The 19,101-nt window shown below is 39.0% G+C and overlaps 3 protein-coding genes across 3 annotated transcripts; 1 reads left to right on the top strand and 2 right to left on the bottom strand.

Annotated features, from left to right (window-relative positions):
- Positions 1-4,568: 4,568 nt before the first annotated feature.
- Positions 4,569-5,341, bottom strand: LOC149406970 (uncharacterized). The gene is made up of 3 exons (XM_089618121.1): positions 4,910-5,341; positions 4,760-4,835; positions 4,569-4,672 (listed from the first exon to the last, which is right to left on the bottom strand). Exons 1-3 carry the CDS (start codon positions 5,339-5,341, stop codon positions 4,569-4,571), a joined length of 612 nt encoding a protein of 203 aa, XP_089474247.1.
- A 24-nt stretch (positions 5,342-5,365) lies between these two features.
- On the bottom strand, positions 5,366-6,279 carry LOC149406969 (uncharacterized). Its single transcript, XM_089618114.1, has 2 exons — positions 6,054-6,279; positions 5,366-5,958 (listed from the first exon to the last, which is right to left on the bottom strand). Exons 1-2 carry the CDS (start codon positions 6,277-6,279, stop codon positions 5,366-5,368), a joined length of 819 nt encoding a protein of 272 aa, XP_089474240.1.
- Positions 6,280-16,465: 10,186 nt separating this feature from the next.
- Positions 16,466-17,451, top strand: LOC149406968 (heavy metal-associated isoprenylated plant protein 28-like). The gene is made up of 3 exons (XM_089626561.1): positions 16,466-16,601; positions 16,694-16,772; positions 16,880-17,451. Exons 1-3 carry the CDS (start codon positions 16,596-16,598, stop codon positions 17,203-17,205), a joined length of 411 nt encoding a protein of 136 aa, XP_089482687.1. The 5' UTR covers positions 16,466-16,595; the 3' UTR covers positions 17,206-17,451.
- Positions 17,452-19,101: the final 1,650 nt, after the last annotated feature.

Below are 19,101 nucleotides of genomic sequence, written 5' to 3'. Positions count from 1 at the left end.
CGTCTCCGGTGAAGCGAGAGAGAGAGAGTTAGAGAGAGAAGAGAGAGTTAGAGAGTGAGAGAGTGAGTTGGTCGGGCCTGGTCGGGTGGGTCGGACCTGGTCGGAGAGAGACAGAGTGAGATTGACGGAGAGAGAGTGAGACAGAGAGAGAGAGAGAGAGAGAGAGTGTGAGACGTACCTGGAGGACGGCGCCGGGGAATGGAGGCGGGGCTGGTCGCGCCGGAGACGAGCGTCGGGCTGGAGGCGGGGCTGGTCGCCCGAGGACGAGCGTCGGGCTGGAGGCGGGGCTAGTCGCGCCGGGGACGAGCGTCGGGCGCTGGAGGCGGGGCTGGTCGCGCCGGGGACGAGCGTCGGAGAGAGAGAGAGAGAGTTAGAGAGAGAAGAGAGAGTTAGAGAGTGAGAGAGGCGGTTTGGGCGAAGAAGAAGACGTTCGGGTATTTAACATACCCTAAACCTATTAGGTGCGACACAGTCGCACCTAATAGTCATAAGTGTCGCACCTAATATGACTATTAGGTGCGACACTGTCGCACCCAATGTGAAATTCCAAAACCCAAAATATTCGGGGGGAATTTCTAACCGTTTTAAATTTTTAAACCCATTAGGTGCGACAGGAATCGCACCCAATGGTATTAGGTGCGACAGATGTCGCACCCAATAGTATCCGGTGCGACAATTGCATATCAGGTGCGACAAAGTCGCACCGGATAGCCATAATCATCAGCGAAATTTTTAGGCGCTTGGAAGACTATCTGGTGCGACATGTCGCACCTAATATGTTCTTAGGTGCGACATTTAGGTGCGACATGTCGCACCTAATACCCTTCCGCACCCAATATGTTAATTTGTAGTAGTGGAAATAGGAAACTTGCCAAAAATATAGATTAATTATGCACACAACGGTCAAGATGACTAACATATCTTAGAGCATGTTGCAAAATATCTTTCCGAGACAAACTTATCGTAAAAAATTATCCAACAACACATGTAACAAAACCTAATTTGGTGCAATAGTATTTTTACATCAATTGCAAAGAGAGCTCGTGGGTTCAAATCCACCGGGGCCACTTAGGTCACCTCAAATATAACAAAAATCCAGCGTATATATCATAACCATACTAGATTGATAAGCTAGAAAACCGGTCCTCGACAACCATGAAAGACTACATCTTACATATTCAGCTAATATGTCTAGCTCAACTATGAGGAAGTTTATTATTATAACTTTGCCATTGGTTAGACATATTGTCAATTAAACAGGCTAGCTCTTTTTTTTTTTTTTTTTTTAGGGAATTAAACAGGCTAGCTTGATGACAATTTCCCGATTTGTTACTCGAATCCAAATTTCTTTTGGGGTGTGGAATGCGCTCGACAACTTGTAATTCGAGGTTTGATCTAGAGCAAGAATGAAGGTGCAATTATAGACAAAAATGAAAGGATCTTTGATTTCATCTTTGCGAATATAGAGAAAGTAACTTATGATACTGCCGAAGAAAAAAAATTACTCTTAGCCTCGTAGCCGTTACTAATTAGCCACGCAACTTAGATTATTTGTCATGACAAATTATGGCTAATTCAAATTTTCAAAAAAAAGTTGAACGTTTAAATTACCCCCTATTATAAATAATAAGCGATTTAAAGTTATGAATTTGTAAAATAATCAAAGTTTGTCTTAATTTAGTTAAATAGTCAAAATGTACAGTAATCTAGTTTAAAAAAAATATCTCAAAGTTAATTCTCTTTGAAAGTGATAAATTACTTATAATAATCGTCAAAAATTTTAATTTTGACTGTCAAAATTTTTTTTGAAAACTTAAATTTAGCTACTTTATTAAAAAGTTGAAACTTGAGCTATTTTAATAATCAATAAGTTTCAAATTGCTATTTTGTACCGTTTTTCTTTATTTTATTTGAAAAGTTGTCTTTAAAAATAATATAAAAATTACATATACAAAATTACTATAAAAAAAAAAAAAAAAAAAATGGGCCTATTAACCCCCTCACCGCCACCTGGCTTTGTGCCAGAGTAGAATTTAAAAAGAAAACTTGGGTTGTATTAGTTGTGATCTCGTCATATTAGTTGTATGTTGCTACTTTTTAGTACCGGTGCTTATCCAGACAAACCAAGTTACGTGCTCTATAAATATGACGGGATCACAACTTTCGATGACGTTTTTAGTCATATCGTTTGCGATGTGACGAGTGCAATTTATCTAGGTTTAACGTTTTAGTCAGTAATAAGCACATGTAATGGAAAGTCAAATCTCTCTCTCTCTCTCTCTCTCTCTCGTGTGAATGCTTTTCCTCACCCTGTTTCCGGAGATAATGGTACCAAACTTCAACGAAAGTCAATTCCATGTGTAAGGCACTTGTTAGCCAATCAACTCAAAGTCAAAAGTGAACTAGACATCGATAAGCGCTCTAATAACGTTGTTTTTTGTATAATAACATGGACAAAGTCAAAACTACAGACATTACGCTGGATAGCTTCTTTCTGTTTAGGAATGATTAATTTAATCTTGCTTCACATGTCATTTCCCGTCGAAGGACTTAAGAAGTATATTGTAAAACTCAGTGCATATTTAATCAATATTTATTCAGGGACACGATTTTTTTATTTTGGATAGCAAGGACACGAAATATTAAACTAATATGTACGTGAATTATCCAGGTGAGGCGAGAGTGGATACTGTAGAGAAAATGTCAATATATGCTGAGAAACACATACCTTGGTTTTTTCATTAATCTCCCATTGATATATCAAATGACTACAAACTAAATATCCAATTCTTTTTCATACGGCCTCAATTAGGGCTATATACATGAACAATGACGGTGAGCTAGATATTTCATCTATCTTTTCAAGTTTTCTAAGAACTACTTGTGCAATATAGAGTGATCTTATATAATTGGTGGCTCTATATATGCTGATCACAGAGATGAGACTGCATATATATGAATAGCCGTGTGGATGCCAAAGCAAACTAAAAGACTCTCATGCAGGACTACAAGGTAATACTAGTGGGAGATTTCGTTAATTAGGAAAATCTCAAAAGACGCAAGCGTACGTGTCGTCAAGTAGTGTCGTGCATGAGCACGGATTATTGATCCTACGAGGACTTGTATTAAGTTTCGATGCAAAAGTAAATATGGAGGATTTTGTTTTGATGGTTTTCAATTTATGCAAGAGTAATAACAAGAAAAATAATAAAAACGAGTAATGTTGTTTGCCTCCCTCAAATATAATGTAGTTAGTTTCCCTATACTGATTCATTTTTTTTTATATGGTAACCTTTTGGATGGTCGGATTAAAATACCGTTACCGTTACCGTTCCGAGCTTTCGAATTTACTGGTAACCCCCCGTACCGTAAAGGAATACCGGGGGAAGCGGGAAAAAAAAGGAAACCGGTACCGTTGAACTTACCGTTACCGTAGAGGAATACCGTCAAATACCATATTTACCGAGAGAAATTCAGAAAAGAAATATACAAAAAAACATACAAAGTACGTAGGATAAAATTCATAAAATAAAAAATAGTGTAGACTGTTTCAACACAATATCAAATTACAAACACTACAAAAAGTAAGTTCAATAGTACAAACCAAAATGATAAAGTTCAACACAATCCACCAAATACTATAGTTCAACAAATTCAACAAAGGAGGAATACAAATGACTACTCAAAGTGACCGTATGCACCGGTCATACAGTAATCATACCAAGTCATATAATGAGCACACACGAAAGTACCTGTCCAAGTGATAGTCGTACTCATACTGAGATGAACCAACAAACATGGAGTAGATGGGATAACCTGGATATGGTCGCACCGTTTCGGGAGCGTGAGTTGATGCATAGGCGTCCTGGTTGTAACTGGAAGATCTGTCATCATAAGATGACTCTGTGCCTTGAGGACCAATTGATACCGATCCGACGTTTTAGGACAAGTCATCAACGTCATTGCTAGACGTAAATGACATGGCATCATTCATACTTCCGCCCTGACCTCCGTGCCCGTATTCTGAATCAAAAAAGGCATGGTGATGAAGACGATCAAAATCTTCTTGCGATGGTGCGTATCCAAGTTGAGCACCGCCGGCATCACCAAATGAGGTGCCTCCAGCAGTAAAGGAACCCCCAGACCGATAGGAACCTCCATCACCTCCCCCTGATCCACCGTCACCTGCACCTCCACCTGCTCCGCTTGATCTACGGCTTGAACCTCCGCCATCTGAATCTGAACTGTCTCCGGATCCGCGTTGAGGTTGGACGTCCTCGTTCAGCACTCGCTCCGGATCAACTCCATGCTCTCGAGCCGCTTCAGCTACTGTCGGATCCGGGTTCTGGTTGACGTCGTCCATGTGAACTTCGTCAATCCAGCGGAGCATTTCGTCGTCTCCCTCGTTCGATGATATCCAAAGGATCCATCGGGTTGAGGTTGTTGTCGTGAATCCGAGTTGCTTCACAAAGCTGCAACTTCATGTTGTATGAGTAGAAAACAAGCTTCTCGAGTCTGCTGTAGGCTAGACGGTTCCTTTGTTTTGTGTGGACGAGGGCAAATGTACTCTAATTCCTCTCACAAGCGGAGGCGGATGAAGTTTGTGACAAAATTCGAATGGCCAACGTCTGTAAAGTCGGGGTCCAATTTCCGTAAAGCTCCCACCACTCACCTGCAATCATGTGACATAAATCATATCATGTCATTTCTCACCATTCCATGACATAGTTAATGCATACAATTCATCTCACAAGCTTACTTGCACAAAGGGTGCTTCGTGCCGAAACAACACTTATTTGTGAGAAGTCCCCTCGAGCGTCTCGAAATGCGATTAACTGTAATTAGAAAATCAAATAAGACTCATATATTCATAATGTGATATAGCTTGTAACAATTTATAGTTTTATACCTCTTTCCCAAGAGTTGACCCATCAAGATCTGGATGCAAGAAGTCGAAAACCTTTGTGACAGCGGCCATGTGAGTATTGTTCATGGTTATATCCGGGTTAAACAACAACTTTGGATTTAGGAAGAAAGCTGCAATGTGTAGTGGATGTTCCATTTGAGTACTCCATCTGTGGTTCACGATGTCGACAACCCATTTCTTCCCACTCATCGCTTCCAACTTCTTTTTCATCTCGTGGAAGATGTAGTATAGTAATCCCATCGTGGGATGCACCTCAGTGTCCACTAATCGAAGAGTGGTGTACATCGGCTCGAATATGGCACACACTTCGTCCACCGAATGCCAGAATCTGGGATTTAAACAAGTCTCAGATACGGATCTACCTGTAGGAGTTGCACTCAATTTGGAATCATCCCACCATTGACTACTGAACATCGTCCTCAACGCAGCTCTCTTCTCTCAGAGACTTCTGAGAGCTAGATAGTTCGTGGCAAATCTTGTTGCGCCGAGACGGATGATTTCACCTGGGGATGTCTCCCGTAACTTGGACAACACAGTGCTGTGGTTGTAGATGAACTTAGTCGTATCCCTCGCAGCTTTGATAGTATGCTTAACACTATCTCTCTTCCCAATATCTTCAAACATCAGATCTAGACAATGTGCGGCGCTAGGTGTCCAGTACACATGGTACTTTCGTTGTAATTTCAACCCGGCACTCCTGTAGTTCGAACCGTTGTCGATCACAACTTGGACAACATTGTGTTTTCCGATTTCTTTGAGCACTGTCCTCAATATTCCGTAGATGTAGTCCCCTGTTTTTGTATGCTTTGACGCATCAACGGACTTTAAGAACACCGTTGCACCAGCACAATAAACCATAATGTTTATGATGCTCAGTCTGGTCGGCCCCGTCCAACCATCAGTGAGTATGGTGCAGCCGTATTTTACCCACCGCTTCTTTTGTTCTTCAAGGTAGTTCTCCACGTTTGCAACCTCCATATCGAGGTACTTGTTATGAATTTCATACGGAGTTGGTATAGGAACGCCTGGACCTGCAATATGCCAATATACATCATGTTAACGTTTCAAGAACACATGCGAATCGACAATATGAAAATAAAATTACTTATCACGAATCGAGGATTACCTAGATCTTGAGCGGACGCTATCATGTTTTTGAACTCATGCGAGGCGGCCTTACTCGCCGGCACATGTTGGTGAACAAAGAATTTTGTTATGTGTCTTCCGAGCCACGTTCTCTTCTTCGGATCCACCATCTCATCAATTTTTGTTTGCTTCGCACTCGCTGACTTATATAATGACGGAGCAGCTGGTGGAGATTTTGCCGTAGAACCACTGCCGGGCCCCGACATCATCCGAGCCTCTCATTCCGTCTGCGCCGCCTCTTGTCTTGACCTCTTCATAACTGCTCGTAATTGTGCTTCGTACTCTTCTTCGTTTGATTCTTCCACGCCAACATTTTTAGTCAATGTCGTGCGAAGCGTAGATTCCGACGACTGTTTGTTCTTCTTTTTTACGACATTGCCTTGAAGTAAAGCAAGCATCTCTGTTTTCACTTCAAGAGGGACTTTCTCACAGAATTTGACACTCCTCGTTGGGTCTACATGGGCTAGGTGGTTTTTCACTCTCGTGATGCCGCCACCTCCCATAATGTGCTCGCAAAATATGCACCGGTGGCCGGTACTTTTTCCGGAAATAGGTGTGCAATACTTCCTAGCTAAGTCGGGGGCCGACATTCTTGCAACTTGTAATCTACAAATTAACAAATAACATTTACAAAATATCACTAACTAATTATAAACTTGTAATATACACAAACTCTAAAATGAAAAACAAGTCACAAAATTTCTTCATAAATCAATAAACAAGTTCATCATAACCTTAATTATCACTAACTAATCAAAAAATTACCAAATAATTCGGATTAAATAAAAAAAATTATAAACATCAACACAAACTCTAAAATTAAAAACAATTCATAACAATTTCTTCATAAATCAATAAACAAGTTTAACATAACCTTAATCATACTAACTAATCACAAAATTACTAAATAATTCGGATTAATTACCAAAAAAATTATAAACATCACCACAAACTCTAAAATTAAAAACAATTCATAACAATTTCTTCATAAATCAATAAACAAGTTTAACATAACCTTAATCATACTAACTAATCACAAAATTACTAAATAAATCGGATTAATTACCAAAAAAAAAAATATAAACATCACCACAAACTCTAAAATTAAAAACAATTCATAACAATTTCTTCATAAATCAATAAACAAGTTTACATAACCTTAATCATCACTAACTAATCACAAAATTACTAAATAATTCGGATTAATTACCAAAAAAATTATAAACATCAACACAAACTCTATAATTAAAAATAATTCATAACAATTTCTTCATAAATCAATAAACAAGTTAACATAACCTTAATCATCACTAACTAATCACAAAATTAATAAATAATTCGGATTAAATCATTAAATACAAAAAAATTACAAACATCAACACAAACTTTAAATAAAAACTACATTCATGCTCACAAATATTAATTTATAGTTAATCTTCAAGAATTACCAACAAATTTCAAGATTTAAACTCAAAATCATCAAAAAAATTAACCACGACGGGAAGCTCACCGGGAAAGCCTGGAACCGGCGGGATCTGGGAGAAAATGGCTGTGACTGCGTCGGGAAGGTGGCGGTTTGGCGGGATCCGGGCGGGATCTGGGCAAAAAACGTCTAGCTCACGGCGGAAATTGAAGCTCCTCAAACCGACGTGAATTGTGTTTTTTGAAGAGGAAACCGGGTATTTATACCCGGGTTTTTTTTAACTGAACCGGACCGGGAAATGGGAACCGGGTTCCTACCCGGATCCCGGTCCGGTTCCCCCGGAATCACCGGAAAATTCCGGTTCTGGTGGTTCCGGTGCCGGGTACTTCAAAAAAGGGGGAACCGGACCGGTTCCCGTCCGGTTCCCCCGGGATTTAAACCCATGGTGCTAATTCGTTCTCTCATCTATTATGTTATACTTATACCGGGCACAGGCGGTAATCAAAATCCACACAGATATTACGATTAAAAAAATAGCCACACAGACATAGAGAAGTATTGATTTTTTTTTATTTTTTTTTTAACTGAGAAAGTACTGAATTCGAACAGGTAAGTTTAACCTCGAGAAACTAACTTGGTTGCCCTAGCCACTTCCTACTTGTGAGATCTCCTCCTACATGGACATAGGTTCCTACATTATTTAAATGTTCCATGCATTTAAATATATGAACTGTATGAATGAAAAAGTTGTAAAAAAAAAAGATAATTTAATGCTCTCTTTTTTATTTGAGTTATTTTCCACTTTCAAAAGATGTTGAGACTTGGGTACTCAGCCCAGTGGGTTGAAAAGGTGATGAGATGTGTCTCCTCGGTCCGCTTTTCCTTCAACATTAACGGGACCACTCGGGGTCATGTTATTCCTCAGAGAGGTCTCCGACAGGGCGACCCGTGTTCTCCCTTCCTCTTTCTTTTCTGTTCTGAGGGTCTCTCAAGTCTCTTCAGAGCGGGAGAGCAGTCTGGATCTATCAGTGGAGTCCGTTTCGGAAACCTCCGTGTGTCCCACCTCCTGTTTGCGGATGACAGCTTGATGTTCTTCAAGGCATGTCCTAAGGAGTGCGAGTCTGTGGCAGAGATCATACGGGTGTATTCCTGGGCTTCGGGTCAGTTGGTTAATTTTAAGAAATCCGATGTCTGCTTTGGTAAAGACGTCGAGACGGAGGAGGATGATGAGATCCTTGCCCAGACCCTTGGAGTTCGGAGGACGGCTTGCCACAAGCGTTATTTAGGTCTCCCTGCGTTCACAGGTCGGAAAAAGGTTGAGCTCTTCGGATACGCGAGAGAACGCATCTGGGAGAAGATAAAGGGTTGGAACGGTCTTTTCTTCTCCCAGGCTGGCAGAGAGGTTCTTATTAAGTCTATTCTTCAAGCTATCCCTGTCGGGGATGATTCCCCCATATAACCATATTAATGCGGAAAAGTAATTAATTACGCTAATCATGAGCTAATTAATTCAATGATTATATGACAAGATCTAGATTTACGTTAATTAAAAAATTATACGAGAGCATATATGTCAAGCAACCGAAATAAGAGTAAACGAGTACTTACATTGATTTTCGGTTCACGAACTGAAAGCTTTCACAATCCGTCTTCGTCTTGAACGTACAAGCCTCCACACGATCAAATAAGGGACTCTACTTCAAGGACTCGATGTGATGACACCTTAGTCTTCCGAAACGTAATCTCCGAGACGAATAAGAAAGATGAGTGGGCACAGTCTTTATCTCACTAGATCACGAAACTAGGTGTTTCGAGATCTCTCTCTTATTTTACTAAGAATGGAAACGAATTTCCGAGGGGAGGGAGAGGCAGATGCACGGCCAAGGAGAGGCTAGGATGCACGAAATTTCTCTCAAATAATTGCTTAAAATAATTGCTTATTTTTTCATTCTCATGAACCCCTATTTATAGTAGTAAAAAGGAGATATTCATGGAATCTTCCAGAATATTTTATTTCCTTTTATTGTGTTCACACTAGAGGATTTAATCTAGGCCCTTGGATCTCAACAAGTGAATCCTACTTTTTCTCTCATCCATCAGATCAATATCTATGAGATATTATTCTTTTATTTAAATAGAGAATAATTTATTTAGTGAGATAATAAAGGAGAATATATTATTCTCCTAAATATTCTCCTAAATACTTTCCTTTAAATAAGGAGAAAATATAGGACAATATCTTATATTTTTCTCTCTCCTTTATTTAAACAACTAAAGAGAAAATATTGGTAAATACCAATATTATAAATTTCGAATTTTAGGCACACGACCTAGGGGGGATTTGCACAAACCTAGTGCCAAAAATTCCCAAATCCGATTTTCATATTTTGTGCAAGGCCCAATTGCTTAAAACCCAATTAATTATTTATTTACTTGGTCCAATAATAAACAAATAATTAATAATTGTTTATTTACTTGATCAAACAATAAATAAACAATTCTACCATAAATATTTATTTAATTCTGCGAATACCCGTTTTCCAGAATTAATGTTGTCAATCACAATTACAGCAAGTGAGATTAATAATGATAAACATTATTATACGAAAGTTCTTATCCGCCTTTATCAGAGCCGAATCGGGGACTATGGACCTAGTAATAGGAGCTTAACAAATCCGATGAAAAAGACGAAATAGTCCTATCTCTTTTGTCCATCGATTCGTCTAATCTTGGTCAAATACTCCACCTTGTAAGCCAAGACTGAACTCTCCTTTATACTAGAATTATATTTACTCATCGTGACGAGTGTCCACTGATATAGTCAGTTCGTGATCAAGATCCTCCAGGTTCAACCCGTGTCAAGAGAAGTCAATTTTTCCGTTATACTTCTCTTGATACATATCAGCCCTAAGCATTGTTGCTTCCCCATCGAAAGATTCTTTCGAACGTTACTTACTTCGAAAGTGCGCGTAATCTATCGGTTCTGAAATCAACCCTTAGGTGAGAGAACATTAACCTTCTTTCAGGAAGGCTGGATTCCATATCTGTAAATCATTTCCCACTCGAATTATGCTCTGAGAAAACTCCCAAGACATAAGCTGTGATTAGCATGAATAGCCTTTTAGCGAATGAGTCAAAGAGCTCAGTAACATAACCCAGTGTCCATGATCACTTCAGGATTTAGATCAAGTCTCACTGTGACCATCATAGTGGCCTCGGTTAGTGTGTCGTAACGGTCCTTAAACGACACATCTACACCAAGACCTGTCCGGGTCGTACACTTACCACAAGTGTAGAATGCTCCCACATAGTGATCAGCCTTCACCCATGTGTTCCACATATATGACTTTAGATATAGTTTTCCAGGCGTATATCAGTCATCGACCATGTTTTAGCACACCGCCCGAACTCAGGTGCCCAACACGTGACTCAGTTAGATACAGAGGCTATGGAATAATGAATGTTTAATAAAGCTTATTAAATAAGAAATAATGCTTTCAATTCAAATAGATAATAAATGTCAAACTTTATTTTATTAATAATTTCAACGAGAATTTACATAAGTATCTTCTCGTGGGCAAGAATTCCTAACAATCCCGTGTTATGTGGCTTCTTGTCTCAAGCTCCCGAAGACGCTGATCTCGGAGATTCATTCGGCTATAGCCAAGTTCTGGTGGGGAAATTGTAATGGGGCCAATAAGACGCACTGGGTTGCTTGGGAGGCCCTCGTGCGTAATAAGCTGGAGGGTGGCATGGGTTTTAGGGACTTGGAAAAGTTCAACCAAGCTCTGATCGCTAAGAACGTGTGGAGATTCCTCAGGCGGCCCGAGAGTTTGGTGGGCAAGGTCTTCTGCGAGAGTTACTACCCACACGGGGACATCCTGAGTGGTCATTGCGGGCCGAATAGCTCCTTTATGTGGCGAAGTCTGGTTTGGGGTATAGAGAGATCATCTTGGCTGGCACGAGATGGAATATTGGGGACGGTGAGTCGGTCATGGTTTTGGGAGACAAGTGGATTCCTAGACCTAGATCCTTCACGTGGATTGATCCCCCTCTGATCCCCCCTGATATGAGAGTTGCTGAGCTGATGAGGTTGGACGAGACGCTCATTCGAGCCATGTTTGCTGAGGAAGACGCTAGGGTTATTCTGAGTATCCCGTGTGGGGGTGAGGGGATCCCGGACCGTCGGCGCTGACATTATACAGAGGATGGAGAGTACACGGTCAAGAGCGGGTACCGGGTAGCTATGGAGTCCACCTATGAAGCCAGCTCGTCCGACCAGTCCCTGATGGAGGATTGGTGGAGGAAATTCTGGAAGCTTAGAGCTCCTCCTAAGGTTAAGCTCTTTATCTGGAGAGTGTGCAAGGGACGGATCCCGACTCGCACCGTGCTGACCAAGATGAAGGTTATCACTGACGATCGCTGTCCCATCTGTTCGGGAATGGCTGAGACGGTTCACCATGCTCTCTGGGGCTGCAAGTGGAGTAGGAAAGTCTGGAAAGAGGCGGGTTTCGGTTGGATTCTCCCGCCGCAGGGGGAGGGGGAGGCTTTTGACAACATCCTCAGAGCGGCTGGTTCCCTTAAGGTAAGTAATTTCGAATTCTATATTACTATTATCTGGGAATTGTGGAACCACAGGAACAATGTAGTCTCGGGGAAGCGAGCTTGGAATCAGTCGGAGCTTGTTCGGTGGACTAGGAGTTTCCTCGAAGAGTTCAGAGACGCGAACAAGACAACTACTTGGGGAGAAGAGAAGATGATGACCAAGCCTAGGTGGATCCCTCCGTCGCAAGGAACAATCTCGGTGACTGTGGATGCTGCGCTAAATCGGGACCAGGGAGGGTTCGGTGTGGGGTGCATTACGCGCGACCACACCGGAAGGGTGATAGCCTCGCAAACGTTTTCCCAAGCTTGAGGTTTTACCTCCCAGCTTGCTGAGGCGTTTGCGGTTCTCCAGGGCGTAGTTTTAGCTAGCAGCATAGGCGGGTCGAAGTTGGAACTTCATTCGGATTGCTCGGAGGTGGTCAAGGCGGTGGCCGGGGGGAGATTCCCACGACCGAGCTCGGGACGATCTTGCATCAGACCAAGAGAGAGGTAAGCAATTTGGTTGAATTTAAAATTATGCACATTCCTCGTCTCTTTAATATCGCGGCTCACAACTTAGCCCGTTTTGTTGTATCTCATAATTCTAACTCGAGATGGATGGGGCTTGTCCCTCCTTGCTCGGAAGAGGCTATTAGAGCCGATGACAGAGAAATTCAGTCCCGCATGTCGGGATAGCGTTTTTCGTTTGGCTTCCTGTTTTGGTTTCGTGGTTTTTGCGATTGTATTGTTCTTTCTCTTGTAACCACGGTTTTCCTCCGCCATCCGTGAGGGCTTCTATGAAATCTCCGTGGCACCGCCCACGTTTAAAAAAAATATATATATATATATTTTTCTTACATCTCAGACCTTTATATATATATATATATTATATTATATTTTGTACTATTTATTACTAACAAAAAAAAGAGTAGTTATATATTTTGTACAAGATCAAAATAACAAAGAGTTATTAAGATCAATAATAATAAAAAAGAATAATTAATAATTTTTAAATAAATAGAATGAAGAAAAAAAAATTAAAAAGTTAGAGAGTTCAAGACCTTGAGGGCTGGGCCTCCCTCCCTGCATGGGCTCAAGTATGGTTTTATTATTTTAGCTTAATTTGTCGGGAAAATATCCCAGTTTATGTAAATTGTATAGGGATTATTCCTAAACTATGACATTCACAATAGTTTTGGACCAAAATCCAATATCTCTAATTTAATCCAAAAACATGACTTGCTTTTTTACACAATTACGTTTTTATCCTTTTATTTCTTTCAATTTTTTCTCATTGCTTTTTTTATCCTTTATTTCTTTTCTTCTTCTGCGTTTCTTTTCTTCTTCTTCTTCGTCCAAAATCTCTCTCTCTCTCTCTCTCTCTCTCTCTCTCTCTTGCGTCCAAAAGAAGAAGAACTCCGTCGAGGCTTATCACGGGGGTTTCAAACCCCTAAAATTAGTTTGGGGTTCTCGTGGTTTATCGCCGAGTTGAGCGAGGAAGAAGAAGAACGAGAATTCGGGAGAGAGAGAGAGAGAGAGAGTGAGAGTGAGACGGAGTTGAGCTCGCAGAGGAAGATAAAGCTCGGCCGACAGCTCAAGCCACCAGTTCTCCACCGTGCGCGCCTTGGCCGAGGAGACGAGAACGCCGCGCGTCGCCGTGGAGACCGACCGGGAAGCGAACGCCGGGAAAGGAAGAGAACCCACCGAGGAGAGTGAATTTCACAGGAATTGGGTAAGAAAAATCAAACCCGAAAATAGATTTTTAGATTAGGGTTTGTTCATGAGATTGAGATTTTTGATTTTCTGGTTTGATTTTGTGAAATCGATGTACTCTGGACTTGATTTGAGCTCGATTGTGATGTTGTTACTCGGATTCATGGATTAAGATTATTGTTTGGATTTTCTCTTGATTATTTTGGCCGAAAAATCAGGGTATGTTTATTAGAAATTGGGGGTTTTGATAATCTTGAGAATTGTTGATATTGTGACTCGATTTTGTGTTTGGAATTATGCTTGGGATTGTTGATTTGGGCTGTTTTCGAATTTTGGATGAATTTACCATGGATTTGCTGATTTTTGGACGTGTTTTGGACTTGGCCGTGAGACTTGACCGTGTATGCTGTTTTTTTTTGCCGTGTGTAACTGAGTTGTTATGGATTTTGTTTGGTCTTCGTTTGAGTTTTGTTCTCGAGGGTCTAGGCTAGATTAGGGCGGGCTACGCAGAGCCCACAGCGGCGGTTCGGGTCGACGAAGACACGGCCCAAGACATGACGGAGATGCCGCACGAGCGTCGGCGAGGCGAGGCCGGGTAGAATCGAGAGAACGTCGGGTGGATAACTGCGCCCAAATGTGTGTTTATACAATATTGTTGATTCCCAATTTTGATAACATGTGTTTGGTGTTGCCGGGTTTGACAGTAGCTGGTTTATTGACATTGATGTTAATAAACTGTCTAGTTTATTGACATTGATGTCAATAAACCGTCTAGTTTATTGACATTGATGTCAATAAACCATCTGTTTTATTAGCATGTTCTGTTTGAAATTCTAAACATGAGCATGTTCTTTTTTTATTTATATTAATGTCAATAAACATTGGAACTTATTGGTATTGATGTCAGTAAAATGTCACAGTGAGTTATTGAAAAATAATTAATTCCTGTTCTTTTTTATTTATATTAATGTCAATAAACATTGGAACTTATTTGTATTAATGTCAATAAAGAGTCACAGTGAGTTATTGAAAAATAATTAATTCATGTTCTTTTTTATTTATATTAATGTCAATAAACATTGGAACTTATTTGTATTAATGTCAATAAAAAGTCACAGTGAGTTATTGAAAAATAATTAATTCATGTTCTTTTTTTTTATATTAATGTCAATAAACATTGGAACTTATTTGTATTAATGTCAATAAAAAGTCACAGTGAGTTATTGAGGGTATTTTTGTACTTAAAGAAAATAGATAGTCATAGTTTAGGATTAAATTGAACTTATTTGATTTTGGTCCAAAATCATTGTGGAGGTCATAGAATAGGAATAATCCCAATTGTATACGGCAATGCATTTTTAAAACTTAATCGCAAGATTAGCGTAGAATTTGGCCACGTTACTCACGCTTTTTTAATGATTTTATTTGGTATGTTACTCTGTTAGCCAAGTTATTTCATTTAAAAAAAAAAAAAAAAAAAAAAAAAAAAAAAAACACCATCACTTTTTTTCTTCTTTTTTTTACACTTCACTAGAGGATGTTCGTTGGTAATGTTCTTCTTTTGTTGGTCGTTTCCTTCTTTGTTGATTAGCCGCCATAAGTCATGTACTTCTTATATAAGAATGTTACGAGGTTATATACAAGGAGACAAAAAGGTCGCAGCTTGGCAAGCAACGACGTGGTCTTAAACACTTTCCGGTGTTCATAAGCAGTGCTATGGCCGTGGATCGAGGAAATATTTCTCTTATAAAAATATTGTAACATAATAACAGGGAAGTACAGGTGGTGTTTAAATAAACAGAAATTGAAAATTCTAAGAGAGATGAGCTGTCATTCGTTTATTGGAGGGATAGAACACATGACACACAATTCGTGGACGGAGGAGGATATGAGTTATATTTATAAGGAATATTATACTGGTAAATAACTGTTTATAGTTAATAAAAAAAATTACTATTTTTTGAACAAAATTAAAACGACTTAAAAATGTAGAAAAAAAAAAACTTTTTTTGTAATTTTTCCGCATGATTTTGGATTTTATCATAATAAAAAGAATAACATCTTAAAAATGCATTTAGCACGAGTGCCAGTTTGCACTTTCTTAAAAAGAACGTAGTTTGCATTAAGCTTTAATTTATTTTCTCATATTACTTCAAGTTATATAAAATTTGACCTATAAATTCGTGCGGATATATATATCTATATCTATATATATTATTTTGTAATATTATTTCCGATTATTCTGATTTTCATTGGTCACATCAAATTTTGTACGACACCGTAATATTTATGAACACATTTTTTTTTAATCTTCATCGTAATTATTATACAGGAAAACGGGCACTGCAATTTCAATACCGATCATATAAGCGCATGCTGGTGTTGGTGGAAACTCCCTCTCTCTTTCTCGCATCGTGTGAATGCTTTTCCTCAACCCCGTCTCCCGAGAAAACGTTACTCCACTGAACATGGCCATCAATTAATCATATATTATAAGAAACCTAAAAGTCATTGTTTAAGTTAGTCAACTCCATGTGTAGGCACTTGTTTAACTTTTTACACCGCTTGAGTTATTAACAAATCAATTAATAACGTGGACAAAGTCAAACTAAACAACTTTGCATTTTTAATGTAGTTTTTCGAGAACAAGAAGTATTAAACTAATATGTAACGATTGAGGTGATGAGAGAGTGCGTACTATAGAGGAAAAATGTCAATATATACTGAGAAACGCATACCTTATTTTTCCATCGATCCCCCATTGATATCACAATGACTACAAACTAAAAATATCCATGAACAATGACGGTGCGTTATATTTCATCTCTCTTTTCTAGTTTTCTAATTAAGAGCTACTTGTGTAATATAGAGTGATATAATTGGTGGTTCTATATATGCAGATCATCACTGACATGAGAGTGCATATGAACAGCTTTGGATGTCAAAGCAAAGGAATAGATTCTCTTGAAGAACTACAAGGTAATATACATACCATAACTTGATTACATATTAGATTCTCTATGTTTGCGCGTATGGGACCGAGCTAGACATGAACTTGGAAGAGACGATATTGCCCGGGTATGCAGGCGAAAAGAAGGGTTTGAAGATGACGAGGAAGGCGGGAGTGAGAGCCGAGCGAAAGAAAACACGGTACAACCCGACCGAGTTTCTAAAAACCATATTAGTTGCGGCGTCTTTGGTCAACCCTTACAGCCAATCACACGTGTGCAACGGCCAGAGCGTGGCCTATGAGCTGAAACCTTCTCTGTCCTTCAACTTCTATAACCACGGTTACCGCCATGATCCGGGGTCCATCATGATCTGCGAAGACGAATACATAAACAGATGCGAGATCTATTTTAGTATGTTGAATATCTTGAAATTGGTGACAAGATTAGTAACAAACACCTAATATTTATGGAGGCTTAGGGCCGCCATGTCAGAATCGAGTGGAAAAAACGACACCATCTTCAGATTTCCAACCGTCGTTCCTATTTTGTGATATTTTCCTTATTTGTATTATTGCTTTGATTCTCGTTATTTGTTTTCGTTTTGAGATGTATTTTCGGGTAACAAGGCCTCTAAAAAAGCTTTTATGTTTTTGTCTTTAAATTCAGTTTTAAAGAAAATAAAAATGAACCCTAGATGTTTGTTTCCCCTATTGAGTTTGTTCGTCTTTGTATAACTGTAGCCTACATCATTCTCTCAAAGAGTGATGACTCTTTGCGCTAATTTTATGTTGAATATCGCATTACATTTGGACTGAAGTCCCTTTTATCTTTTTTACATCGAAACTTAATATGGAACATGATAAAAATGAATAAGGATCCCATTGTTAAGATTGTAGGCATCCAATTAATTGCTCAACTTTTGTCTTGTTTACTTGAGAAATATAGGACAAGCACATGGACTGCATGAAATCGTCAAGTAATGATATGTATGATTATAACAAATAATGATTCTACCTAGTGAACGTCATATAGTGCAACGCCCCTTCCCGATATTAGTTTCTGTTCATTAGTAAATTAAAACTAAAAGAAATTGAAAAAATGACACTGTGACATAATATTTATTGAAATTGTTTTTTTCATATCTTTTCCCTCTCATCAACTTTTGCTCTTATTTCAAAAAAAAAAAAAAAAAAAAAAAAAAAAAACTCCATTATAAGAACTACAAATTGATCAGTTTCGTTGAGGATCACTCCAATCAGAACACCCTGATTCTTAGTGAAATTTTGTTTAGTAAGAGAGAAAAGATCGCGCACAATATGTAAAGTCAATGTATACGACAATATGTTCTTATGCAATGAAAATATAAAACAATGCATAAAAATAAATGGTACAAAAAATGATAACTCAGTTCGGTGCAACGTTATCGACTGATCTGGGGAGCAATTTGACCACTGAAAAAAAAATCATCACTAAATGAAAAGTAGTCAATATTACACGATTGTCTTATTTCAAAGATCTCCGCTTCAAGACTATTTTTCTTATTACTACATGTGAATTTTAACTCGGGCTCCATTTGAATCCGACTTCCACTCTCAAACAATCTGCCAAGTGTTGGTAATCTTTGATGTCAACACTCGTGAATCCTCAATCACGAAATCACAAAACCCAAAACAACACTCCAACGCTTTATGAAACAGGAATATCGTCTAGAGAGTCACAACACACACACACACAACACAAATAGTTTTCCAGTCCTCCGATCTTGCACGTCTTAAAACCCTAATCATGTGAATGAATGCGTCAAGAGTCAAGACTAGACCACTAAGAGAAAAACTTTTTTTTTATAGTAAGTCGAATTATGGTTTTTACCCATTTATGCAGAAAAGATATACGTAGAAGGTCTTCAGCTGACAATATTGGCGAAACAGGAAACTTGTCATAAATATAGATTATGCGCACAACGGTCAATATGACTCAACTTATCTTGGTGCATGTTTCAAAACATCTTTTCGAGACAGACTTACCGTAAAAAAATAAGCCAACAACACATGTAACAAAACCTAATTTTGTGGAATAGAATTTAACATCAATTGCAAAGAGAGCTCGTGGGTGGAATCCACCGGGGCCACTTAGGCCACCTCAAATATAACAAAAATCCAGAGTATGTATTATAACCGTACTAGATTGATATGCGACAACCATGAAAGACTACATCTTACATATTCAACTAATATGTCTAGCTCAACTCTGAGGAAGTTTAATATTACAACTTGGCCGTTGGTTAGACATATTGTCAATTAAACAGGCTAGCTCTTATCGTCCCTATTGATGACAAATTTCCGATTTGTTACTCTTCT

This window comes from Urtica dioica, chromosome 1 (genome assembly GCF_054948205.1).
Source record: "Urtica dioica subsp. dioica isolate 48M chromosome 1, U.dioica_male_clone48M_v1_H2, whole genome shotgun sequence".
NCBI classification, from domain to species: domain Eukaryota; kingdom Viridiplantae; phylum Streptophyta; class Magnoliopsida; order Rosales; family Urticaceae; genus Urtica; species Urtica dioica.
The sequence above is the reverse complement of the archived record's forward strand: the minus strand, read 5'-3'. Positions and strand labels throughout refer to the sequence as shown.

Coding starts and splice junctions, on each gene's coding strand:
- LOC149406970 (XM_089618121.1), bottom strand. CDS start 5,341: ATGTTCAGTAGTCAATGGTGGGATGATTCCAAATTGAGTGCAACTCCT. Junction 4,836..4,909: donor GGTCAACTCTTGGGAAAGAG/GTATAAAACTAT, acceptor TTCTAATTACAG/TTAATCGCATTTCGAGACGC. Junction 4,673..4,759: donor ACGAAGCACCCTTTGTGCAA/GTAAGCTTGTGA, acceptor ACATGATTGCAG/GTGAGTGGTGGGAGCTTTAC.
- LOC149406969 (XM_089618114.1), bottom strand. CDS start 6,279: ATGTCGGGGCCCGGCAGTGGTTCTACGGCAAAATCTCCACCAGCTGCT. Junction 5,959..6,053: donor AGCGTCCGCTCAAGATCTAG/GTAATCCTCGAT, acceptor GGCATATTGCAG/GTCCAGGCGTTCCTATACCA.
- LOC149406968 (XM_089626561.1), top strand. Junction 16,773..16,879: donor TTCTCTTGAAGAACTACAAG/GTAATATACATA, acceptor CCGGGTATGCAG/GCGAAAAGAAGGGTTTGAAG.